General features: G+C 34.8%; 4 protein-coding genes across 7 annotated transcripts in view; 2 read left to right on the top strand and 2 right to left on the bottom strand.

Moving 5' to 3' along the window:
• Positions 1–596: 596 nt before the first annotated feature.
• On the top strand, positions 597–9,819 carry Dsor1 (mitogen-activated protein kinase kinase 1). Its single transcript, XM_076804886.1, has 8 exons — positions 597–1,218; positions 1,318–1,543; positions 1,637–1,749; positions 1,848–1,959; positions 5,864–6,040; positions 6,113–6,323; positions 6,414–6,580; positions 6,676–9,819. Exons 1-8 carry the CDS (start codon positions 1,097–1,099, stop codon positions 6,790–6,792), a joined length of 1,245 nt encoding a protein of 414 aa, XP_076661001.1. The 5' UTR covers positions 597–1,096; the 3' UTR covers positions 6,793–9,819.
• LOC143364673 (sodium/potassium-transporting ATPase subunit alpha) lies at positions 2,082–5,857 on the bottom strand. The gene is made up of 2 exons (XM_076804891.1): positions 5,100–5,857; positions 2,082–4,941 (listed from the first exon to the last, which is right to left on the bottom strand). The coding sequence occupies exons 1-2, from the start codon at positions 5,544–5,546 to the stop codon at positions 2,335–2,337; spliced, it is 3,054 nt and encodes a 1,017-aa protein (XP_076661006.1). The 5' UTR covers positions 5,547–5,857; the 3' UTR covers positions 2,082–2,334.
• LOC143364589 (putative RNA-binding protein EEED8.10) overlaps positions 8,681–27,234 on the bottom strand; it is a 22,039-nt gene continuing 3,485 nt past the window's right edge. The window contains exons 1-8 of one of the 4 annotated variants that reach the window (XM_076804867.1): positions 13,057–13,247; positions 12,499–12,742; positions 12,337–12,422; positions 12,137–12,264; positions 11,798–12,060; positions 11,200–11,702; positions 10,835–11,120; positions 8,681–10,293 (exon numbers count right to left, since the gene is read on the bottom strand). In XM_076804867.1, the coding sequence (XP_076660982.1) occupies positions 9,914–10,293; positions 10,835–11,120; positions 11,200–11,702; positions 11,798–12,060; positions 12,137–12,264; positions 12,337–12,422; positions 12,499–12,556 (1,704 nt within the window). In that variant the 5' untranslated portion in view covers positions 12,557–12,742; positions 13,057–13,247 and the 3' untranslated portion in view covers positions 8,681–9,913. Of the gene's footprint in view, positions 10,294–10,834; positions 11,121–11,199; positions 11,703–11,797; positions 12,061–12,136; positions 12,265–12,336; positions 12,423–12,498; positions 13,248–27,234 lie in introns of those variants that run through there. The other 3 variants (XM_076804868.1, XM_076804866.1, XM_076804869.1) reach the window with 3 other exon arrangements.
• The window catches only part of Znt77c (Zinc transporter 77C), a 23,744-nt gene continuing 20,726 nt past the window's right edge, over positions 24,217–27,234 (top strand). Inside the window, exon 1 of the mRNA XM_076804882.1 lies at positions 24,217–24,472. The gene's annotated coding sequence lies outside the window, so the exon portion shown is untranslated. The remainder of the gene's footprint in view (positions 24,473–27,234) is intronic.

The raw sequence follows: 27,234 nt of genomic DNA, 5'->3' as shown, positions 1-27,234 counted from the left end.
ACAATATTTTAGTTGCGTAATAATCAGTTCATGAGTATATTTGATCATTGTATATATTTGTTAAATATCGTTTTCTACCATATTATATTTCAAGTTTGACCAGCACAGGGGCACAGAGTATGTAGTATGTAGAATTGAAAAAATCCCAAAGTATCTGCGAAAGGAATACAAGTCTACTTAGATCACTGATCTACATAACTGGATACAGCAGACTTCGGAATGATGAGGAAATCTATTGATATGATAGTCGCCCTAATGCGCCACGTACAGTTCATAAGGTACGGACCTGAGGTATCTCGAGAACTTGGACCGTCACGGGAAACGAGACGCGCGGTGAGATCTAGGGGGCGTAGCCCTCGAAAATGCCTCGGAAATTGCTTTTAATTCCGAAGTCTGCTGTATCCAGTTATGTAGATCAGTGATCTAAGGAGACTTGTATTCCTTTCGTAGATACCGTGGGATTTTTGCAACTCTACATAGTACATACTCTATGCCCCTGTGCTATCGCGACCAATCGCGACGATACATACTACCTGATGCTACGTATATTATGTACGTGTATATGTTGAACTGTTCAGTGGTGTATTTAGTATCACACTGTATTACACAGAGGTGAACTTATAGGAATTTTCAAATAGGCACTTTGAGTTGCTGTGAGTCCGTCATTGTTCCCGGGGAGATTTGTATAACCTCTTCCTATTTGCACAATATTTGCGAAAAATATGTGTGTTTGCTTAATTTCCTAGTCATTATTAGAAAATTGACAATTTTTTAAAACGGAGTCTACATTCCTTCGTGCTCTACCAGAAGTTATTTACTAGAAAAAATTTGACAGTTCGAATCCCGACAATTTCATTTTCACAACAATTTAAATTAAGGTTATTTTTTGGACTTTTGTACGTATCTCGCAATGAGAACGAATTTGACAGTAGTATTGTGATTTAAAGAAGTAAAACTAAAAGTATTCGTATATTAATATATATTGAACTACAAAAGTATTAAATTGATCAGTACGTGTTGTAATTTTTAAAGACTTCGTCAGCAAGTGTGATTGCAGAAAGTTTGTGTATTAGTGGAGTTCAGTTGACATTACCAAATGTCAAAAAATAAATTAAATTTAACATTACCTCCTGGCTCAATAGAACCAGTACCAGCTGTTTCACCATCTCCACCAGTACCGTCACTGCCTATATATTCTGAGCCACCAGTAATACCAGAGTAATTAAGTTTTCTTATTCTGATAGATTCTTTGTTTATTAAAGTATCGATATTGTGTTTTCATTTTGATTTTCTGACTTTTGTTTGTTACAATTACAGCGGTGTTATGGGTAAAATGAGTATAGACGCAATCCAAGAGAGGCTAGAAGAATTAGAAATGGACGAGGAACAGAGGAAAAGATTGGAAAGCTTCTTAGGACAAAAGGAGAAGGTTGGAGAATTGTGTGCCGATGATTTTGAAAAACTTGGTGAACTCGGTGCTGGTAACGGTGGTGTTGTAATGAAAGTGAGACATAAAAAGTATGGACTTATAATGGCTAGAAAGGTGTGGTTTATAACTATTATTACACAATTATTTAGTACAATTGAATGATATTTGATAGTGAATAATGTAACAATAATGAATATGATATTTCAGTTAATACATTTAGAAGTTAAACCTGCTATAAAGAAGCAAATAATTAGGGAACTAAAAGTTCTTCATGAATGTAATTTTGCCCACATAGTAGGTTTCTACGGTGCTTTTTATAGGTAAAATTTGTTTATAAAATAATCAATGAAATTTAATAAATATCATAATAGTTGTATATTATGTAGTGATTATTATATTTATTACTTTAACTATTTAGCGATGGAGAAATTAGTATATGCATGGAATATATGGATGGTGGATCTCTTGATTTAATATTAAAGAAAGCTGGCCGAATTCCAGAACCTATATTGAGTACGATTACTTCTGCAGTAAGTATTAACTGCTACCATTTTTTATATAATCAGTTCAAATGTAGTTTACTTGTTTAATACATTCATAGTTCAAAATGAAGATATTATACTTTCTCTTATACTTTCACCATAGGTCATTTAATACAATAAAATTAACTACAATTGTATTTTTGAATAACAGATATAAAGAAATCATAAGTATCTTAATAATAAACAAATCAATTTCTTCATTCTTAGTTTCCTTGGTAATAGTTAGAATAAATATGTTCCTATCTTATTTGTATTAAGGGGACTGTCAACGTGTTAAAACAATAATGGAACATTCTTTTACTAATAAATAAGAAATATGCTATTATGAATGAAATGAAGTAAAATGTAACTTATGAGAAATACTTAGTAATAAGTTTCCTGTTCCATAATTCCTCCAGGAAATTTACGTATACATAATCTCCTTATTTCATCGTAAATCCAAAGAATCAAACCAAGAGGCAGACAGGGCCAGTACCAGTAAATACTTAGAGGCATAGTCTTAAATATTTTTACACTTCCTGGTATATACATTATCATACCGGTTAGAATAATTTCGAAAATGAATGAAAAATTCAAGAACCAATTGTCCATTCCTTGCTGTAGGATTGAATTCATCCGTGTTTTACACATAACTAAATCTATGAGTTGTGTTATAACGATAGATAAGAAATATCCAGTTCTAGCTTCATTCAGTAATTCCATTCTAGTGTCATATGTCCATGTTTGACCATAAGAATCTCTTAAATCATTGATGGATTTATTCTCCCACTCTAATCTTAATCCGAATAGACGATTAGGTAAAAAGCCATTTAACATTAGGATCATAAAGTAGGTATAAAAGCCAGCTAGAGACTGTGTCATGCCAATTTGTCCATAGGCCACAGATATTAAACGTTTGTTCACAAGTTTATCGTATTGTGGATTCCGTGGTGCGCGTTGCATAATGTTAGATTCTGCTTTTTCGTATGCCAGCGCGATCGCTGGGAGCAAATCTGTTCCAATGTCTATGCATAGAATCATTTCAAGAATGAATGGAAGAGGAATAGCTAATATGAGACTACTTAACATAGGTAGCATCTCAGGAACGCTAGATGTTAATGTGTATGCAATTGATTTTTTAAGATTATCGAATATTAGTCTACCTTCTTCAATGCCAGTTACAATAGTTGCAAAATTGTCGTCCATAAGAATCATATCGGCTGCATGTTTCGCAACATCCGATCCAGTAATACCCATAGCTACACCAATATCTGCTTTTCTTAGTGCAGGTGAATCATTAACACCATCGCCGGTTACAGCAACTATTTCTCCTAATCTTTGACAACTCTCGACTATATGCAGCTTTTGTTGAGGGGACGTTCTTGCGAACACAATTTCTTCATAGTTCCTTAGAATGTGATCCAATTCTGAAGTATCCATACTCCTTAGTTCAGTACCAGTGATGATTGTTGCTTGTGTATCAATATCCAATATTTGAGAGCTTGATCTGTTTTGCAGTATTTCCATTTCGTATCTAGTTGCAGTTCCCTCGCTAATGATACCAACTTTTTTCGCTATTGCCATTGCTGTTACAGGATGATCACCTGTAACCATTATTACCCTAATTCCAGCTGTGCGGCATTTCCTCACAGCATCGGGTACGGCTGGTCTGGGAGGATCTATTAAACTGATAAATCCGACAAACCTGTAACCCTTTGTTGGAAAATTATATGTATTTGGAGAGTCTGTATTAAATTTGAAACCAGGCCCATAGATATCGTCAGGTAGTTGAAGATCACAATAGGCTAACACACGTTGACCTAAGTATCCCAGCTCTGCACAGGCTCTTCGAGATATTACGTGTTCCAGTGGTGTCATTTCATTAGTCTCACCTTCTGTAGTTAGTATATGAGTACAGTTGTCCAATATTATTTCTGGTGCACCTTTTAAAATCATTACATATCCAGTTTCATCTCTGTGTATCGATATTTGATATTTGGTATTCGAACTAAATGGTACTTCAGCAACCTTTGGATGTTTGTCACGAAATGCTCTTGTGTCATGTATATGCTCACAAAATCTAAGTATTCCAGTCTCGGAAGCATCACCAATTATCGCCTGTTCATCAATTGGTTTTACTAGGGTGTATTCTGCAACAAACTCGGCGCGTAAACAGAGGGTAGCGTTCTTAATCATAATGTTAAAAGCAGGTTTTTCCATTAGCAAGTTCTTTTCAACACCTAGATTTTCTCCTAGTGAAAAATTGTATCTTGTATGACCAAACCATAAATTGGACACAGTCATTTTATTTTGCGTAAGAGTTCCTGTTTTATCGGAGCAAATTGTCGAAGTGGACCCAAGTGTTTCTACAGCTTCCAAGTTTTTTATTAAGCAGTTCTTTGTTGCCATTTTTTGTGCTGTCAATGTCAAGCTTGTAGTAACAGTTACCAATAGAACTTCGGGTACATTTGCTATTATAATGCCAAGTAGATAGGTAAATGCCTTTAGTATATTGGGGTCTATGATTAGATATAACGCGAAAAATATTATTCCACATATTATGGAAATGGTAATAATTATTTGGACAAAGTAGTTAATTTCTTTAGCTATTGGAGTTTGAGTTTTTATAAGCTGTGATGTCAGACCGGCCAATCTTCCTATCATGGTTTTATCACCGGTAGCAATTACTATACCTTTACCTTCGCCGTCCACAGCAAAAGATGAAAAAAAGGCAACATTAGCAGATTCCAAGGGATTGTCGTCTGTAGGATAATTGGTTCTAACAACTGCTTCACTTTCGCCAGTGATACTCGAATTTTCAACTCTTAATCCGCTGCACTCTATGATCCTAATATCAGCTGGTATTTTATTGCCAAATTTAAAGAGTACTAAATCACCTCGAACTAGGTTTTCAGTTGCTACACGTTGTTTGATGCCGTCACGTATTATTGTAGCGAAAGTTGGTACCATTTTCTCGAAGGATTCCATCACCTGTGATCACCATTATCACATTCGTCATTAGTAATTATTAGAGGTGTGCAAGAACCCGAAAATGTCGGGTCGGAATAATCAGGTACTCGATTTTCGTGTTTTCGCACACCTTTAGTAATTATTCATTTTGTAAAATTGTGCAGTAATTGATTAATTACCTTTGTATTCTTACTCTCTTGAATATAGGCAAATACACCAGAGATTAAGCAGACCATAACTATGATACTTCCAAATATATCAATGCCACCACCACTGCCTTCAGTTAGAATACTGATACCATATAAAATAAAACACAACACCGAACAAGCCCATAATAAGATAGAAAATCCATGAAACATACATTTTAAAAATTTTATGTACTCTGGCGTTTCTTTCGGTGGAGTTAATGCATTTGGTCCTTCTCTATGAAGAACTTCACGCGCATGTTGTTCCGTTAAACCGTTATTTATGTCAGTGTTTAATTTTTCGCACAATCTTTTTAATGGAATTGTATGATCATTAGTACTTATTTCTTTGTGGAGATCTTCTATATCATTGTCGGTAGGCTTCTTTTTAACAGCATGGTTCAAATGTGTGGTTGAATTAATTCTAGATGGTGATTGCATTGTATTTAAATGAAATTACACATAAGCTTTAAGTAAATTACAACACGTTTGCAGCTGAATATTGATATTTTCAAAATTCAATTGTTTAGAAATCGCAATCATGGCCAATTTGTCTTCATTTGGTTTCATGATCTTTCATCCTTCTACATATATTGAATGCATTCAATTTTATAATAATTATCATCATAGTGATCTTGTTTATACAGTACAAAAGTATATCTTGACGTAAAAAATATAAAACTTCAGAATAATTTGGACTCCAGAAGGTTAAGAAAAGATGAAATAAATTTGTGTAGTAATATTGGGTATCTTTATAGGTGTTAAAAGGTCTAAGTTATCTACGAGATAAACATGCAATTATGCATAGAGATGTAAAACCTAGCAACATTTTGGTGAACAGTGCTGGAGAAATAAAAATTTGTGATTTCGGTGTATCTGGTCAACTAATAGACTCTATGGCTAATTCATTTGTGGGAACAAGAAGTTATATGTCGGTAAGCAGTGTGTATTAAGATCATTGTTATTTAAAATGAAAATTTTTGTTTAAAAGCATTTCTTCTTTTCAGCCAGAAAGACTTCAGGGCACACATTACTCTGTACAGAGTGATATTTGGTCACTAGGATTGTCCCTTGTAGAGATGGCTATCGGAATGTATCCAATTCCACCACCAAATGAGGAAACTTTAGCTACAATATTTAGCACTCCACCAGGACAACCACCTGCAGAAACTCGTACCACCAACAATGCTTCCACTCCAACACAGTCACCTGGACACAGTTAGTTTTGAGTTCTCTTAATAGTTCCACTTTAATTTTGTTTAATTTTGAATACTGCTAAATTTTGTTGCATGCGTATTAATCACTCAGATACAGGTAGTCCACCACCAATGGCTATATTTGAATTATTGGACTACATTGTTAATGAACCACCACCAAAACTGCCATCTGGAATCTTCAGCGATGCTTTCACGGATTTTGTTGATCGTTGTTTAAAGAAAAATCCTGCTGAGAGAGCAGACTTAAAGACATTGATGGTAAGTAGCGTGCGTGTTTGTATAATAAATTTGAATTTACTTCAAACACGTATATTATAGCTCATGTTCATCTTTTTGTTTATATTTATTGTTAGAACCATGAATGGATAAAGAAAGCTGAATCCGAAAACGTGGATATTGCTGGATGGGTATGTCGTACAATGGATTTACAACCGACTACACCAACACGTTTAGCGAACGTACAATCCTGAATAAATGTTACTCTTACATACTTGACTACCTATATACACGTTCAGTACTCTTAAATGAATTTCAGTTTCTTTTCGTTCAATTGGTGTAGACAGTGGCGTTCACGAACTATTTTTTTTTTATGATAATGATTTTTAAACTGAAAGTGGTTCGCGATTTTGAAAATAGACTGTGTACTGGTAGCCAGAATAAATTTTATCTATAATTTCTCAATCATTAACTAGCGTTTGAGCAAAAACATCCATCACATAGAGTTAAATATATATATAAAGGTATGTTTTGATACTGCGCTGCTCATATAATTTCTTTTAAATAAGCGAAATTAATCGTTAAAAGATTTTAGTTTTTAATTTTAATAGTGAGAATAGAGATATAGAACATTCGATTATTTTCATCTGTACGCTATGGTCCAATTTCAAAGTCGCGATGTAAAAATCACGTAGAAATGAACATGTTCGAGATGTAATTAATTTCACTCTACATACATATTATGAAATATGGAAACGTGTTTCAAACATATTTGCATAAAATACGTCACTGTACTTCGATTTTATTTTCTTAGAGGTATTTTTTATTATTGTCTTATGCTTTTGTTGAAAGTATGTAAGATGAACGATTATCGTATAAGTTTAACATTATTGTACTATCATGGGCAAATTGTGTTCCCTATGATGATACTAGGATACATAAATGGGCATCGAATTTACGAGAACATTGATTCGAACAAAAGAATTGTTAACTAGAAATCGAGTTACTAGTATAACGTTTGTACCTGACATTCGTAGAGCATTATTTACTCCATTGAAGAAAAAAACTTTTGTTCCATTATTACTAGAATGCCATACTATTTTTTACAAGCGACTAATCTACGATTCGACGCGATTGGAAACTGTAATGAAATAAAACAGTGTTTCGAGTAGTGGATATAAAGGTATTGAACATACATATGTGTATTTCGTGTAATCACAATAATTACTGTCTATGATATTATTGTATGGCAAACTTTGTCATAGAATTGGTGTTTGTTCATAATAATATTGTAAACAGCGTATTATTGTGTCTTGTGCAATTTAAGAATAACCCTGAAGTATTTTTTTATTTAGGATCAATTAATATGAAACTATTACATCGTAAACAAGTATACTTTGATCCCTTCAACCTGACGTTTGCACATGATACAGATCTATAAATTTTTTAATTTAGCACTTATTTATCATACATCTAAATACATATATTTGGAATAAATAAAACACTGATATTATGTTTTGATACTTTGTATGATACATATGTACATAGTTCTTCATGTAATAGGATTCTTAACTTGCATAAGTTAATTAATTTTTCGTAATACATCTACTTTATCAAATTCTCATACTTACTATAACTTTAGTTATCAATCTACAATAATCGTATTTATGTAAAATGTTTGTATTTATGTAAATTGCATTAATCTTATATGCAATTTAACTAGCTGTGGTTCATATATATTTTTTGATTTCAATGAATATTGCAATTTTAGAAAAGTGATGCTCTAACAAATAAAATTGTATCTATAAACATTATTTTCATTCGAACATAATAGCGAAAATTGAGTTAACAAACGATTGAAAATCATAGATCTATTAAAAGTTATGATTTATGCAATACTTAATGTTGGCAAGTCAGAATGTCGAATTTGATACGCTGTGACCGCCAAGGGATCGAAGGAGTTGAAACAATTTCTAAAAACAAAAGATACTTTTTCTAAGTATTTAATCTCTTTCTAATGTACATTAATAATATAATAGTGTAATATCTTTGCAAATATGCGTTAAATTGTCACGATGTATCGTGATCTAAGACATTATACTTTAGAGGTGCAATGGATAACATAATTTTCATGTCTATCCATGTGTTCACATGATATAAGTATATACATACACAACTGTACCTATTGTATAGCTATGCGTCGAGTTTTTTTTTTGTGCAATTTTTGTGAATTACATTTCAAAAAATAGTCACTCACTTGGCTGTCATTGTGTCTACATGTACTTCAGTAACTAAACATAATTACAAAATATTAATTATTTTTTTTATAACAGATAAATAAGAAAGATAATTTAGTGAAATTTGAATTTCAAATTGTTAATTTCGTTGCTACAATCCAGTACGTGTTTGTTTCTTCATTCTAATTGATTTTTGCTTTGTCTGCATCGATAATGAAATGTTTAATATTGTATCATTTAGGACGTATGTAGATTGCTTATCATTGTAATGTACGGGCAAAGAATATCTATATGTATATAGTATAATGATAATGTAAACATTCGTATTATGTTATATGCAAAGGTTACAGATTTCGTTATCTCCTTACATTACAAAATGTCGCAATAAAATAGTTAATTGAGAATTGTAAGTAAAAATCATTAAACATGTACATCTATTCATTACACATGTTATATGATATCTAACTTTCAGTTTTACTTATTCATGTATGCTTACACATTTTTTCTTTTGTAGAAGACGGATATAGTTGTTTAGCCTTTCCCGATTTGGCTTAAAAAAATATCGGATAGTACTATGAGCATATTGTGATGTTTGCAAGCACAGTGAGACTCTGCTCACTGTGAAGCTTCGGAGTAAGAGGCCCAAGAACTGATTTTTCGTATTATGTTTATATACATCTAATGTATGATGTGCGTAACGCTATTTACTAAAGACACGACTTTCACAATATATATATTGTAAACTAAGATCATTTTTAATATCAGAGTTCTGTTAAAAAAAGGAGAATGTAAAATAACAGTTGAGGAAAGCCCAATACACAAAACAGTGAATCTTAAATGTCGATGGAACGATTACTTCTGGCACTTATTATAAATATATGGATATATTCCTTGTTACAAATTTGTGTATAATAATTGCCGTTGTATCGATTTACTATCTAAATGTTGTAATTATGCAAAGAATAAATTTATCCTACATTGAAATATAATCTTGTTATTTTAAAATCTAGGTAATAATAAGATACCTTCAAACGTGAAAGAAAACATTATACATTTTATTTTGGAAAAATACATAGTTTTATAAAACCGTTACAGGATATTTCATTGTGACACGAACTATATGTAAAAATGATTTTACCTAAAGGATTACATTGACTATTTGCAAAAACGGTGAGACTTCCTTAAAATCATTCAAGTTTACTCCAGTTTCTCCAACAAAAATTTTCAAGAGTATATTATTAGTTCTATTTACAGTAACTGCAGCAGCCTCCTTCAGAGTTACGTTTGTGATGCCACGACAAAATGTTAAATCCAATAATTCTAGTTGAGATGCAGAAGCTAAAAGTTCAATCATTGTTGTGTCTGTAAAATTAGATCCACGACACTCTAATTTTTTCAAACTACACATATTCCGCATGTCCGTATCTGATACTTGATACAAGTAGTTCATTATCAATGTTTCTAATTTTGGTAATGTTGCTATGGCTGCTATACCAACACTTGTGACGAATTTACACCCTGCAACATGTGAGAAAATATGTATATGATTTTATGTATGCATATGAAAAGTGAAGGGCCTAAACTAGTAAATGCAAATAATTTGGCAATTGAAAGTTTCCTATACACTGTACATAATAACTGTATCTCTTTCTTTGTAGGTATAGGTCCTATAAAAAATTTCGAGGACAAATTTATTCTCTTTTTAATTAGAATGTTATATTTTCAGGAATAAGGTTTGAAAGAATGTGAAATTCTGAATAAACATGTGTTAACTACTGTTAGTTCTATATTTAATAACTAATGAGATATATATTGTTTCATAGGCTTCATTCTACAAATTAAATCCCTAAACATCTTGATAAGGAAAGTATACACATTAGGAAGAACTTCTGACAAAATCATGTAACTTTTATATACAATGACGTTTTATATAATACATAATTATACAATGCATAGTTTAGGACTTAGTATGATTGGTAGGCTTGCAAATGAAATGTCTTTAATATATAATCAACTAAATGTTTTAACGTCTTGTATACATTTTGAACATTCAACTTACCAGCGATATTTATGTAAGCGAGTTGCTGACATTTTAATACTACATTACTGAGAAATTCGTTCGTAACAAGCGTACTGCAATTGATTGTTAGGGTTTCAAGATTAGGCAACTGTATACTTTGTACTATATCATTAGTAATCGATAAAAAGTCTTCTTCAATAGCATCCAAGAGATTTAATATTTTTAGTTTTTTGCAATGTGTATTAATAGCTTGCAATGTATTAACGTAAGAATAACAGCATCTGTCAATTGTAAGGCTGCTTAGATTCTGCAATTTTTCAAATACCTGAAGAAATATAAGTAGTAGGTACATATTAAGATGATACTTCAAAAGAAAAATATTGTAGATTAAGTGTCTGCTTTACCTGAGATAAACATTTTTCTTGGAGACATGTACACTTTTTCAATACAATTTCTTCCATTGTTTCCACAGGTAAATATAATAAACAACTTCCAGATATTTGGCCATTGACGATTTTAACGTATCGTAATTTTTTATTTACTTCGAATAAGTTTTGCAAGTCTCTATCACAATTGTAAGTAGCTGGTTTAAGGCTGAGCTTCGTAATGTCATGACAATGATTAGTTAGTGAATTTATTCCAGTTGAGGTAATAGTGAGAGCAGTGACATCAATTTTTTGTAAATTGGGGCACAATTTTGCAACAACTGTCGATGTACTTGGTCTTAATAAATATTTCGTTTGTGATAGATTGATTTCATTTAAAAATCTACCACATCGCAATAGTATTTTACGAAGAATAGTTGTATTGGTTACCAAGTAATAAAGTGAATTTGGCATACATAAAAGATCCAGTTTTTTAACGCTGCTCCATGATTCTTGAACTAAAGCTCTCCACCTTTTGCACACTATAAATATTGAAATATACTGATTTATAATAAGTTTGTTATTAAAATATTTATTATAAATAGTATAAATCATTAACATACTTTTATGTTCTTACCTCTCTCTATTCTAATTCTATCTACGATTGGCAATTGGTGAAAAATATGTATTAAGCAATCATCATTTAATATTTGAATGCTATCCTTTGTAATGTCACTTTCAACCAAGTTTTGATTGCATTGTTCATTCGACTGTTTCTCATCACATGTTTGCCCATCTTTGTTATAGTATTGATATCCTATGCTATCTGGTTGATGCCAAGAATCTGCTGGTTCCACTCTCAAATATTTATTGTGCAGTTGAATGACTTCATCTCTAGCTCTATGGATTATTGTAATACATTAGTACCACAAATCCCTGATGATTAATTTTATCTTCATTTTTATTTAATTTTCACCTCACAGCTGATTCCACTGTATCAAAAGTAATAAAAGCAACATTACTTTTTCTTGGATTCCTTATTAAGAAGCAACTTTGCACATTTCCATATGTAGAAAACCGTTTAATGAGATCTTTATATGTGGTCTAGGGAAGTAAATATCTTGAATGTATCATCAAATAATCGTTGATCATAATATGAGAGATATAAATACAAACCCTTTTGGCTAAGTTACAGACGAATAATTTCTTAATTGGCATACCATCATCAGTTGTTTCAGAAATATACTTACATTTACTTAAATCTACAACACAAGAAAGATAGGATTTAGTCAAATATTAATAACATCAACTGATAAAATAATGTGTAATTATAATTACCCTCTTTTGTGTAGAGGTGTCTACAATACAAGTCATTCAATAGATTTGTAAAAGTCATTTTTTTGATTAATAATATTATCTCGTTACAAATTGTTACAAATTATCGTTCGATATTTTTATTGGACGTTTAAAAATATGTATTGTGAGTCAAAATACATGTGTGTGATCATAAAATATTTATACACCACTGATTCAAAATACGACAGCCCTCACTACCATCTGTGTTGATATACAGGGTGTTCAACTACAGGTGGGAAAAAATTTAATGGTAGGTTCTCCACGATGATATAAGATGAAAATGAAGAATAAAATTGTGATTTCAGCTTCGTTATTTAGGTATTGACAATTAAAAATCCGCCTAAAATGCAGCAACCCCACCAACGAAGGTGTATGTACTCGTAACGTACGTCGGAGAGACACACAACTACGTCAGGTTGCCGCATTGTAGGCGGATTTTTAATTATTAATGACTGAAAACGAAGCCGAAATCGCAATTTTTTTCTTCTTCATTTTGATCTTGTATTGTCATTGAGAACCGCCCCTTAAATTTTCTCCCACCTAAAGTCGAACACAATAATATGACAGTGACAGTGCAAGACTTTCAAGCTTTCGTTGGATGTAACCAATGTAACCAGAGAGGAAATGAGAGTGCTCACGCCCGGGATTTTAGTGTCCCCGGTATAGTGCTGCCCCCTAGTCTAATTTTTAGCCTGGACCAGAACCTGCATCATCTTACCACAGACGAGATATAGGAGTAGACCAATCACCCAATATATTTTTCTGTCTCACGTCCGCGGGGTAGGCCTGCAGCCAAGCTCGCATATGCGAGCCGAGCTCGGGTCGAGTCGAGCCGGGACTCGCTTTTCGAGTCGAGTCGAGTACTCGCACGATGCGAGCTGCTCGCACCGATGCGAGCTACTCGCAACGATGCGAGCTACTCGCAACGATGCGAGCTACTCGCACCGATGCGAGCTATCCGCACCGATGCGAGCTGCTCGCAACGAAGCGAACGGCTCGAAATAAAATCAGGCGTAAAATGACATGATGCGAGTTACAGCGGGAAGATCAGCACATCGATATTATCAAGCATTTTAGTATATTGACAATGCTAAATGTTTGCGATGTTTTATTATATATTTTGATAGTGAAATGTTGATTCAGAATTTGTATAACCCTTATTGAAAATAATTATGCAATAACAACTATTTCCTAGATTTATGTAAATAACTAGATGTGAAGAACGGTATTTTATATATTCCTTTATATTATACTCCGGGGTTCAGTGTACAGTCGTAAAAATGTGTTGTTGCAAAATTGTTTATAATGTTGAAAATTAACGTTAAACTTCGTTAAATAGTTTTTGAAGGAATGGATATATAAATATTGTATAATATTGATATGTATTTGTACGCATTCGTGCCAATATGTGCCAGTCTACAACCTTTCACACAAGTTGGAAGTTCCAACAGCCTGTCATTCGGTACTGTGCACGTATAGGTGATAAGATTTAAAAGGGCATAGCCGATTAAGATGGTCAAAACAATTGGAACCGCAAAAAGATTCCATTTCAAACAGTATTGATTTCTTGATTTTCTGGAAATGACAGAAGTGGATTTCAAAATTCTTTTCACGGAATCTTACCAATTTTCACAAGCAATTTCATATCTGGCGGAAATCGTGGACGAACACAATAATATAAATATTCATTGCCTAATCAATGTTACTTCAATATTTTTAGAACATTAAAAAAATATTGTTAAAATCACATGAATAAATAATATAAGAAATTGAAAAAATAAAGATGATGTATGGGAAAAAACATTTACCACCGACGGGATAAGAACCCCAGCGTATCCGCTCCTTAGTTCGACGTCTGGCGACGTATGTTACAAAACTTTACGAACATTCTGGTATATATCACACAAAATACAATTTACTCTTTCTCTTAAATCACATTTCTTAGGTCAAACAATTACTTGTTTCAATTTAATAATGCTAAAAATTACTTAATATATATCTGCGATAAAACCAACAAATGTAACTTTCCTCCTAATAGCAAAAACGTCGAAAAAATTCGGTTTTTATTGTTTTTTGACGATGATGTCTCACAACAAAAAATCTAAAAAAAATTGACGACACTGCCTGTTATAGTACTTTAACAAGGAACTAAACAGTAGAATAGCATGTTTTCACATTTTTGAGAAATCTGCATTTTTCCGATTTTTTGGAGGTTTTTCATTTTTTTACGACCACAGTTTGTAACAAAAAAATCTGAAAAAATTATCAAAAGTCAGCCTTAGAATCCAAAATATGTCACATTTTTTCAGAATTTTAGGAAGCATCAGAGTGCGGAAAATACGCGGAGAAGCGCGAAATCTAATTTACCCTGTAACCAACCTCATGGGCAAGATAGGGGGTTGAAATTTTACTCAGAGGGGTTTTTCTTAGTCAGCTTTCGAATTGTTCATTAATCATTGAAAAACCTCTAAGGGCAGTTTTGACCATAAATCGGCTAGGCCCTTTTAAAAGGATCTGATGTCTACGTTCAACACTCGTCATACTTTCTGTTTAGTTAATATTTCAATGTTTGTAAAAAGTTTACCGATTCTCATCTCGAAATCTTTTTTCAATTTGCAATTGTTGGCTCTTCTCCGTGGATAACAGTCGATCTTTTATACGATGGTCCAAAATCATGCTAACTACCAAATAATTCGTAGTGGCAGCAAAGTTAAATCTACTTCCTAGCTCGACAATTAACGCAATTATATAACGCAATTTTTCCTGAGTTTTCATTACATGTCATCTAGTAGCTGTCACGCCGACCAAAGATCACGCCGATCAAAGAGCACGCCGACGAACCGCCAGCATACATTGTAGACGCGGCGGCGACCTCGTATAAATACACATCAATATTATACAATATTTATATATCCATTCCTTCAAAAACTATTTAACGAAGTTTAACGTTAATTTTCAACATTATAAACAATTTTGCAACAACACATTTTTACGACTGTACACTGAACCCCGGAGTATAATATAAAGGAATATATAAAATACCGTTCTTCACATCTAGTTATTTACATAAATCTAGGAAATAGTTGTTATTGCATAATTATTTTCAATAAGGGTTATACAAATTCTGAATCAACATTTCACTATCAAAATATATAATAAAACATCGCAAACATTTAGCATTGTCAATATACTAAAATGCTTGATAATATCGATGTGCTGATCTTCCCGCTGTAACTCGCATCATGTCATTTTACGCCTGATTTTATTTCGAGCCGTTCGCTTCGTTGCGAGCAGCTCGCATCGGTGCGGATAGCTCGCATCGGTGCGAGTAGCTCGCATCGTTGCGAGTAGCTCGCATCGGTGCGAGTAGCTCGCATCGTGCGAATACTCGACTCGACTCGCACAATCGAGCCGAGCTAAGCTCGGCTCGCATTTTCGGGTACTCGCACAGCCCTACCGCGGGGCTCTAGATCCCCATTACCATTTTTTTGTCACATCCTACCGTATCAGTTGGAACTAATATTGTGGAACTAATATTACAGACGAGATGTAGGAATAGGCCAGTTCAGTCATCTCATCTTATGCTGTTTTGTGTCGCACGACATAAAATACCGTGAGAATGTTCATGGTTTAAAAGTTATTCTGTACCTTGAATTCTATTACCTACCTTTTCTAAGAAATTAGATGGCTACATGGTCAAAGGAGTGCTTGTCGACATCATTGGAAAAAGAAGTTGTTGTAAACATTACACAGCCAGAAATAAGAAATTTATCAGTCTATTGCGTTCGATAATTTAATGGGTGCAAATATTCATGGTTCAAAAGTTATTCTGTATCATGAGTTCTATCAATTACTTTTGCTAAAAAATTAGATTCCAAGATGGTCAAGGGAGTGCTTGTCTACATAGTTGCCAAAAAGAATTGTTATAAACATTGACCAGCTAGAAATAATCAATTTACCAGTGAATTGTGTTCGATAAATTAATGCGTGCGAATATTCATGGATTAAAAGTTATTCTGTATCTCGAGTTCTATAATTTATTTTTACTAAATAATTAGATGGCAAGATGGTCAAGGGATTGCTTGTTGATACCATTACCAAAAGAAATTGTTATAAACATTAAACAGCCAGAAATAATTAATTTATCAGTGAAATGGGTTCGATAAATTAATACGTGCGAATATTCATGGTTCAAAAGTTACTCTGTATCTCGAGTTCTATTAGTTATTTTTACTAAAAAATTAGATGGCAAGATGGTCAAGGGATTGCTTGTTGATACCATTACCAAAAGAAATTGTTATAAACATTAAGCAGCCAGAATTAACAAATTTACCAATAATTACTATCGCGGCGATTGAAATCTAGCGAAGTTAGTTTGGGGTGGGGGAGTTGCGCACCGCGCACCGCGCACCTGATCTCGGCGGCCGCGCTCAGTCCGTCAGTCGAGGTGCGCACTCAGGAGGGAGCGGGAGGGCTCCGGGACCAGAAGGACGAAGGACCTTGGAGTTGACCAAAGGTTCTCCAGAGCTGCCCTGGCCCACCCTGACCACCCTGGCCTACCTTCGCCTACCCTCGAGTGGACCAGGGATTCTCCAGAGCTGCAGTGGACATCACTGGTCAACCCTGATCCGCCTTAAGCTGGCTCGCGGTCGGCCCGCGGTTCCTGGAAGCCGTCTCCGCTCACCTTGGTCAACTTTCAGCAGCTGGTAAGTAACAACACAAATATACATTTTCTGTTTTGGAATACGTGTTGATTCAACGAACGCCGTCAATTATTATTTCTGTATTTTTAATTCGAATTTGCTTCGGAATTTTTCACAAGTTTCTTTTCATGAAATTATATTATATTATATTTTTGACATAAAATTAGTATTCTGAAATTTTATTATATTATATTATATTTTTGACATAAAATTGGTATTTTGAAATTTTAATATATTATATTACATTTTTGACATAAAATTGGTATTCCTCCGATCGGAGGTCCCTCAGGGGCTCACTCACGGGCCGGACCGTGGGTGAGTACGGGTATTAGCGAACCCGGGGCGACACTAGCTTGGTGTTTGTTGCTTCCTAATTTCGTTACATTTATTTTTTGTTGAAATTGATCATCTTTCCAATTAAGCATTACTTCTGAACTTTCAAAAGTTCCTCTTCTAAAATTTATTTATCTGATTTAAAATTGGTATTCCTCCGAATGGAGGTCCCTCAGGGACTCACTCACGGGCCGGGCCGTGGGTGAGTACGGGTATTAGCGAACCAGGGGCGACCCAAGCTTGTAGGTTGTTGCGTTTTAATTTCCCTATATTTATTCTTGATTAAAATTGTTCAACTTTCCAATTAAAAATTATTTCTGGACTTTCAAAAGTTCCTCTTTTAAAATTTATTTATCTGATTTAAAATTGGTATTCCTCTGAACGGAGGTCCCTCAGGGGCTCACTGCTGTGGGTGAGTACGGGTATTGGCGAACCCGGGGCGACCCGAAGCGCCACCTCAGTAGATTGAAGTTCTGACTCATCTACTCTTCTTGGTTTCTTGTCGGTTAGGCCGTACTTGCGTACGGGGTTAGTTTGGCTCCCTTGAGCCGGTTAGATTCGCACTCTTGTGCATATTAGGTAGGCCGTACTCGTGTACGGGGTTAGTTTGGCTCTCGTGAGCTGGTCTTAGGTAGGCTCTCGTGAGCCGGTTAGATTCGCACTCTTGTGCATATTAGGTAGGCCGTACTCGTGTACGGGGTTAGTTTGGCTCTCGTGAGCTGGTCTTAGGTTGGCTCTCGTGAGCTGGTTAGATTTCGCACTCTTGTGCATGTTAGGTAGGCCGCACTCGTGTGCGGGGTTAGTTTGGCTCTTGTGAGCTGGTCTTAGGTAGGCTCTCGTGAGCCGGTTAGATTCGCACTCTCGTGCATATTACGTAGGCCGTACTCGTGTACGGGGTTAGCTTGGCTCTCGTGAGCTGGTCTTAGGTTGGCTCTCGTGAGCCGGTTAGATTCGCACTCTTGTGCATGTTAGGTAGGCCGCACTCGTGTGCGGGGTTAGTTTGGCTCTCGTGAGCTGGTCTTAGGTAGGCTCTCGTGAGCCGGTTAGATTCGCACTCTCGTGCATATTACGTAGGCCGTACTCGTGTACGGGGTTAGCTTGGCTCTCGTGAGCTGGTCTTAGGTTGGCTCTCGTGAGCCGGTTAGATTCGCACTCTTGTGCGTGGTAGGTAGGCCGTACTCGTGTACGGGGTCATCGTTTCTTCATTGATTACTTCGGTGTTCCTTTATTTTGTGTCTAATTATTACTAGACTGTTTTAGTTATATCACAACAGTTCAGCAAGATCATCGTCGCACGAAGACAACCAATAGTAAGAAGACATCACATTATTTATAAGTTCGTATTAGTTCTCGAGCAATTATTGTGTTAGAATCACTTTGTTATTTTCGCTTGTTGATTTGCAGTTGGTAGCGTCACCCTCGAACCAGAGCCTTCTGCTCTGGTTCGCTTCTTTCATTTTTTTTTTTTCGTAAATCTGAGCCTTGTGCTCCATTTTTATTTTCTTTGTCATCATTCAGAGTCTTGTTAGACTTAGTTCTTTTTTTTTTGCTCACAATAATTGCTCGACTTAAGTTCGTGCGTTAGTTATTAAGCTTGTTTGTTAGTATTGTATATATGTCGAGTAATTTTTGCCCTAACTTGACTTTGCTCGACTCGATTGTCAACTCCGACACAGTCTCCTGCTGTGTCGGACCTTGCTTGCAAGTGTTGAACCGGTCCAGTTGCGATATTCGGCGTGGATGCATAGAGAATTGATGGTCAGGGAGCAGTACTCGCCAGGTAGAACCCTTCTTTCGTAAAATGTCTGCCTAAGTCATGTCAACGCTGGCGTGGCTCGCGCCGGGAGCAGGGGATCCTTCGTCCGTAAGTCTCTTCGTCGCCTTGTTGCGCCAGCGTTGCTCGTGGCGGGTAGTTGGGGAAGGTAGTTCTACCGTACGGTGGAGGCGTCCCTGGCCGTCGTTCTCTGTGAGGAAGCGTCGGATACCGTACTGGTCGGCAGATAGCTTGCAAGCATTGTACGCGTCGCGTCACCCTCGATCCAGAGCCTTCTGCTCTGGTTCGGTTTTGTTTCTCTCTTTGAAAGAATCAGAGCCTTCTGCCTGATTCGTTTTTCATCTCCCGTGAATCGGAGACTTCTTCTCCGACTCGCACCTTTTTCTCCGCAATAATTACTCGACATACGCTGCGAAATTTAGTTTGTAAGACTCGAAAGCGTCGTTGTAAGAAAGGGAGTCAAAAGGAAGCGTATTGAATTCCTTCTGGCTTCCTTTCGGGTCTCTCCTGCAGCAACCTCCTCGTGGTGAGACCCGGGCAATCGGTATTATTCTCTATTCGTAAGAACTTTTAGTATCTTACAAATAGAGAATAATATCGAGCTAATAGCTGCTTGTTTATAATTTCCGATAATAGAATTTAAGACTTACTAATTATAAAAACTTGTGTATTCAATTGAATTGTGTCAGAATTTACTTTAGGCTAGCTGGGGATGAGCCAAGGTGGGCCTTCAATGCTTTTCTTGTTTTCCCCTGGTCCTCCTTCAGTTTCTTGGTAAGCTCCTTTGAATTACTAACCGAAAAACACAGTTTTTCATTGTCATCTTTTTTCCTGGATTTCTAATTGAAATTTGCTTCGGAACTTTTCAAAAGTTCCTTTTCTTAAAATTGACATTTTTGTCTAAAATTGGTATTCCTTCGATCGGGGGCACCGACGAGATATTTCTCGTCGGTGATTGGGGCCGTTACCGACCGCTTCCAGTACCCAGCTGGGACCCACTTTGAGACTCGCAGTTTAACACGGGGGCTGGCAGTCTTTATATATATCTCGTCGGTGTCGGGGGTCCTTCCATTTATTATAGGTATATGGTCTAAGCTTCTCGTGGATCTAGTTGCAACATTTGTCGTTCGTCAGCGTAGAGGGCGTAAGAAATCTAGTTGTTGTTAACGATGTCGGTATTTCAGATTGTGAGACACGAAACCCCATATGGTGATTGGTCTACTCCTATACCTCGTCTGTGCTCTCATTCCTCTCTGGTTTTATGCTAAAAGACTGACCGGTTCTGTTCCAGGAAAGACTGACCGGTTCTGTGCCATGCTAAAAGACTGACCGGTTCTGTTCCAGGAAAGACTGACCGGTTCTGTGCCATGCTAAAGCGGAGATGTCACGAAAGTGGGAACGCCGAAACCCCGGGCGTGAGCACTCTCATTCCTCTCTATCTATATATCTCGTCGGTGACGGGGGCTCTAGAGCCCCCCGAGCGTGAGACAGAAAAATACATTGGGTGATTGGTCTACTCCTATACCTCGTCTGTGCTAAAATCCCGGGCGTGAGCACTCTCATTTCCTCTCTGACGGTACTATAGATTCCTAGGATACCAAGGCCCATAATGTGTCAGGTCTATTCCTAATAATTCCTATATCTCGTCGGTGCTGTGGTCACGTCACTCTTATATCTCGTCTATGATCGAAATAAAATTTCGTAGGATATACAAATAATATACTATACATTTGTAAATACTTATATTTCAACGAAAATGCAAATTCTATCGAATCGCTACAAAATTACAAATGTATAGTTTTAGTAGACATATTTAGATTTGTTGGGTTTTTCATGGTCAAATGTAAAGGTGCAATTACTTCTGACGTTTTTGTAATTACTTTAGAAAGATACATGATATTTTGATAATTTATAGTCGAAAAGCGATTATATTCTCAGCGTGTGCCCTCGTGCTGATACAAAACATGTCTATACGTATACAGTCCCGCTCAATTATGCGTGAAAAGACGTTACCGATAAGAGAATCGTGGGGCGTATGTAATTCTACGAGAACGTTGTAATTATTGCGGGACTGTATTTAATGTACAATCATGTATTTTCATTGTGACACTTAAAGGTCGCGATTAAATTTTTCAAGACAGTTGAAATTCTGGCGTGGAAACCTCAATCTTTCTCTTCTCCCTTTCGCCATTAGAAAATATTTTAAAGCCGATGTACATAACACTCATAAAAACCCGCAGTACCTGGTGTTCGCCAATTTTATTATGAAACCAATCATGCAAGACTGCACGAGCTTTTGTGCGTGCACTGGAGATTACTTTGCGCCGCGGGTTCGTCAACATGGAGAACACGATACATTCGAATAAACCAGGGTTGTGAGTATCAAATTTTCCCTCTCGGTCGTTCGATTCATGCAACACTATCTCGAGAATTCATTAACCGGGGGAATTACTCTAAGAGTCCAGGAAAGGACTACTTTCGAAACCACAAATTAGGAATGTTATAATGCTGTTGTAAACTCATTTTCACTGGCCATCAAAAAATTAGATGAATTGCATTCGTGTAGTACATTATTATGTGTATACTAATCAGCAACGTGATCGTTGTTTTTTAACTTTTTTGGAAAACAATAACGAACGGACAGCCGATTTAATCGGTTATTGTTAGACTTGGATTTTATGCATTTATCATAAAGACGAGTAGATCTTTGGAAAACTGTACAGACATTTAAAGAGTTTAAAAATGTACTATTTTCGATTCATTCGAATTATTAAATCAAGAAATAAATGTGTATGTAGCTTCTGTATCTTATTATAAGTTTAAAAAGATTTTTATATTCTTTGGAATATCACGGTATCCCTAATAGAAGAAATAATATATTTTGCGATTTTTATACAATCATTGATTGACACGTCCGCATAAGGACTGAGTAACAACAAAATCGCAAAGTTTATTTTAATATTTTTTTATTTTAATAGTACGATTTAATGATTACAATTTCGTTAAATTATTACTGCATTTCAATATGGCTTTCGAGTATTTAATTCACCGTTTGCAAAATATTCAAATACTAGTTTACTAAACAAATTCAAAAATGCACACACGGTGTTTAATTAACGTAAACATATTTTAAACGAAATATTAATCGATGCTGCTTGTAGTCATTATACGTTTCCGAATGTTTCTATTATTAATGAATGAGCGGTATAATTAAAGAAAACTGTAGAAACAGATTTAAACATTTCGTTTCAGAACACTTTAGTGCTTGAGATTCATGGCCATATATTTATTACAATAATTACTATCATCTGCAGTTACCGTTATGTATGTATATCTGCAAATGTAAAGTGTTCTTTTATAACTACAGGTTAGAATTAAAATTAAAGCAGTTTTTAAAAAATAGTTTCTTTTTTTAAAGACAGGCTATATTTGTAAGTGAGAGTAAACTTTATAATAGAGAGTAGTCTATAATAAAATTGAGTGGATCTAATGCAAAACAGTAAAAGCATTTATAGAATTTAGAAATATTATTGAATTATTTATAATTCACTAAAATTATTAACAAAAAAAAAAATAAATGTCTATGCAGCTCCTGTAGCTTGAAATTAATGCAGACAATGTTCGTTTTGCATAAATAGCCGAATCAAATAATTAATAGCAGAATGTTTCTCTCAGTCGGTATTCATGACAACCGAATGCTTCATATCTGCGTGAAAGTATATTTGGAAGTGACGATAGAGTGAGGTTGTAAAGAAGCCAATGGTATCATAAAGAAAAGTTTAGGTCCAGCGGTCAACACGAAATATCAACCTAATATCAACCTAATATTAACGAATGAAACGAAAACAACTGTAATTCAGTCTGGAAGAAATCTGCAAATAGAAAATTTTGTTTATATGTCGATCGATAGTCACCGAATGTGCTACCTCACTACTGAATCGTTGTAGTCGATAGATAAGATATAGATAGAAAGATAAGAACGTCATTTTAATGAAAATAACAGGATTGAGAATGTAACTAATATCGTAAATCTTAACTTTTCAATTTTTGTTTTATTAAAGAAATCGCTTCAATTTTATCCAATTTTTGTAATGTTTTTACAATGTTTAAATTGAATTCACCTAGATACATATGTTGCATTTGATCTTTTCTCACGTACAAGATAAAGAGGCACATATCATATAAAATTATGTTTTATAATCGAATCCGAGGATTATATAAACTAAATAACAAAATATACGAATATATGAATATTTCCAGTTTCCTTAACATATATGTGTAAGTGCTAATTTCAATAAAAAGATGACCATGCTATGCCAGTATAACTTTGCACACTCAAATAATGGTTTCCCTCCGTACACTCTTTATGCAATAATAATCAACAGTTCACATACCATTTGCAAAATGCTTTCGGTGTAAATCTTCCAAAAAATTCTCGCTTTATTTTATCTTGACCGAGGTTTAATTATGACACAAATAAAAAATTGGTTTGCGCTAAAGGTGAATTATTCTACATGCACGCAGTGCTTCACCATTGGATTTCGGAGTTTTATGTGAAATAAAAGATTGTTGCATTAATTGCGAGAAACACGAGCCGAACAAAAACTTCTCTCCTCCTTCAACAATTTCAGTATGTTGAAAGGAATGTGTATAGGTATCCTTAAATTCTTTCCATCTTCCTAATGTTTTAAATCGCACCCACTAATTTTTGTCGTAAATGCATAAATCCGCAGTCTATTCATCATTTTCTCAAATTCCAAATTCGCTAACTTAACTTTTGCTAGATCGTCTCGTCTTAAAGTCATAGACCTCTTTTAACAGAATGTTGAATATCTGATAGAGTTGAAAATTCGCTGAAGTAGCGGCTTCCGAAATCAAAATACGATGTATGATGTTGCGGCTATCCGAAAATGCTTACGGTTCCGCGATTCAATGTTGTTGATCGTTCGATAATGGAAATGATAATGTCGGGTTATCGAGTGTCCCCTACTTTCAAGATAATTACAATGGACAAAGATATAGGCTAAGCTACTTGAAGACAGACGCTCCTGTGCCGTTCGGTCATGTACGTCCATTTCGTTTGCGTAATAGTCCGTGGGAATTGTTGAAAGAAGATTGAAAGCTCATCGGTTCGCTACACGTCAAGGTCAGTGACATGTTGCGTTTTATTTTAATATAATGAGTCGCCCATATCGAATCGTAAATAAGAAACCTATTTAGGATAATAATCACATGATCGTACATAATTAGCGTAAAAAAATGTCGTTCCTCGAAGAACGATAACTGGCTCAACTAATTAATTTGATCGATAAGATAACGGGACGGCTTAGTGTTGAAATTTTGAGTCTATCCTGGCCGACCACGTTAAATTGACTGGTACGGGTCATGTTCACGTTGTACGCTCCTGAACAAAATGACAGACTGCGGATTTTACGCATTTATGACAAAAATGAGTAGCTATAATTGGAAACAGTAAACAGATTAAAGGTATTGCGAAGAAATGAAAAGAAATGAGAAGAAAAAGAAAACATTATTGGAGTTGTCTGCTAATGTATTAATTCCAACCTTCTGAAATTATGAAAAAAAGCAGAGACCAAAAATAATAGCTATTTTAGAAATATTTTCGAAAAAGATCATTAACAAAATGTTATTTTTTATTCAAATGGATGTCAGGACATAGTAAATGTTGCAAACATTTTTCACTTACGAATCACCGTTATCGCCGATGAGAATTACCTTTTTGGTTACCATTAACCATTATCGATGGCACGAACTCCGTTTTATTATATTTTACGAGGTAACCGATATCGATGGCGAGATTTTTATTTTAGGTCTTTCGTTTTAGTTATTTTCGATCATCTCATTTTTTCCAATAATATTATTAATAGTTAGTATCTACGCATGTTGTAAAATGAATTAAAGCATGTATACAATACTGGATGATCAGCGGTGCAATTTATCACCGCATAATTTACATAAATTATTTGAAAAACTTAATTTTGATTATACACGGTACATAATAAAATACATTATTAAAATATTGCTTTCATTTTAAAACATATACATACTAATGATTGATAGATGATTGATGATTAATGATTGATGATGGTTGATACTAATTATTAATAATGTTAGTTAAACAAATAAGATGATTGAAAGTAATGAAAACGAAACTCGTGTCATCGATAATGGTTAACGGTGGAAAAAGTAATTCTCGTCATCGATAATGGTTATTCGTAACCAAAATCATTTAAAGAATAATATTAACACTTATGAACTTACTATTAGAATACTACCTTTACTATTAGAATTTTGATTATACCATTTATGATCTCTGGAAAAAAGGAAAGAAATTCCCAAGTGGCTTCTGTTTCTAACAGCCTTTGTGCTATCCACAGCCGCCAGATTAAGACTCGTGTCCCCACTCTACCTTTCCCTTCTACCGCGCTGTTCCCCACGCTTCTGCCGCCGCCCGGTCACGTGACGCGTATCGTCTCTGTCGTGCATGTGTCACAATGTTATGTGACTAATCCGGTACTGGCAGAGAGAGGGTAACTATTTCCCCTCAATTCGTGCTCCCTCCCCTCATCTGACGACTCTGGTTTTCGGCCAATGACAATGTCACGATTGGTCGATGTTTTTCGTTAATAACTCCTTAACAAAGCTGCGGAGAATATTTTCGCAAAGGAGAAGTTACTTCAAATGAACTCACGAATCACCCCTTTGAAGGAAGCACAGCATTTTTGGGACACCTTGCATAAATCCTTACCAAATCGAATGCTAGAAGTAATAGAAAGTAAATGATAATATACTCGTTATTAATTACCTAGCAAGTAGTATGTAACTCTCTTCCTTGTGAAGATACATGTATAAACTTTGTAAATGTGCTATCATTTCGTCTCAATCAGTTCCGTTTTTCTTCTGTTTGTTCACAAAGCCAGCGAGGCGAACTTTATTTACTAGTACCTTCCGTCTTTCGGCGTTGTAAAAATTACGATTAGACTCCAGATTTTATGCATTTGTGACAAAAATTAATAGATCAAAACGGTAAAATCATTTGAAAATTTTGAAAATAATGTGTTGTTTTCAGCTTTATGATGTTACTAAGAAAAGAAATGAATGTTTATGTAGTTTCTGTACCTTGCAATTAATACAGACAATTTTGATAATTCAATCAGAAATTCTGTACAGCCTTCGAGAATTGAAGCCCCAAATGAATTCAAATTTATACTAATGATTATGTATTTGATGTGTTACTGTCCATAATATAACTATTTGTGGATTTAGATGAAATATTACTACCCTACTACGTTTCTGTTTACCATTTCGATGAAGATGAATATAAAATATAGATATAATACTCCCTCTGTCCCATAATAATAGTAGCAAGTGAATATTTAAACGGGAATTATTGGCAAATGCAGCTGTAAGTTACGTTGTAGCGAAAAATTGCGAAGCCTTCAATCAAAATCAATGTTTCATGACATCTGTCATTTGTTCTGACACATCTTTTAATTTTCAGGTTAACCTAATTATTAAGAATTATAATTATTTTTCTAATTTCATCCGTTGATCGAAATCAATTGTTTTACTTCAGTTGAATATCAACCCATTGTAAAAGTAAGATGGAAAAAAGGGAGTTTGAAGAACGATAGTGATGATCATTTTAAGCTCACGCATATAGGGAAAGCAAAGCTTCTCAGCCAAGGGATCCTACCTACAAGTTTAAAATGTAGTAACGAAAATATTGAAAAATCCAGAAACTATACCTGACCACTCAAAATAAAAATTGGGAGTAATACTTTTTAATTTGTTATTTAATTTAACCTAACTTTTTGATAATAAATGTTGCGTTCTATATTTATTTTCTTTTGCTACTATTATTATGGAACAAATTAAATTCATCAA

The sequence above is a fragment of the Halictus rubicundus genome, chromosome 2, assembly GCF_050948215.1.
Source record: "Halictus rubicundus isolate RS-2024b chromosome 2, iyHalRubi1_principal, whole genome shotgun sequence".
Classification (NCBI taxonomy): Eukaryota; Metazoa; Arthropoda; class Insecta; order Hymenoptera; family Halictidae; genus Halictus; species Halictus rubicundus.
The sequence above is the reverse complement of the archived record's forward strand: the minus strand, read 5'-3'. Positions and strand labels throughout refer to the sequence as shown.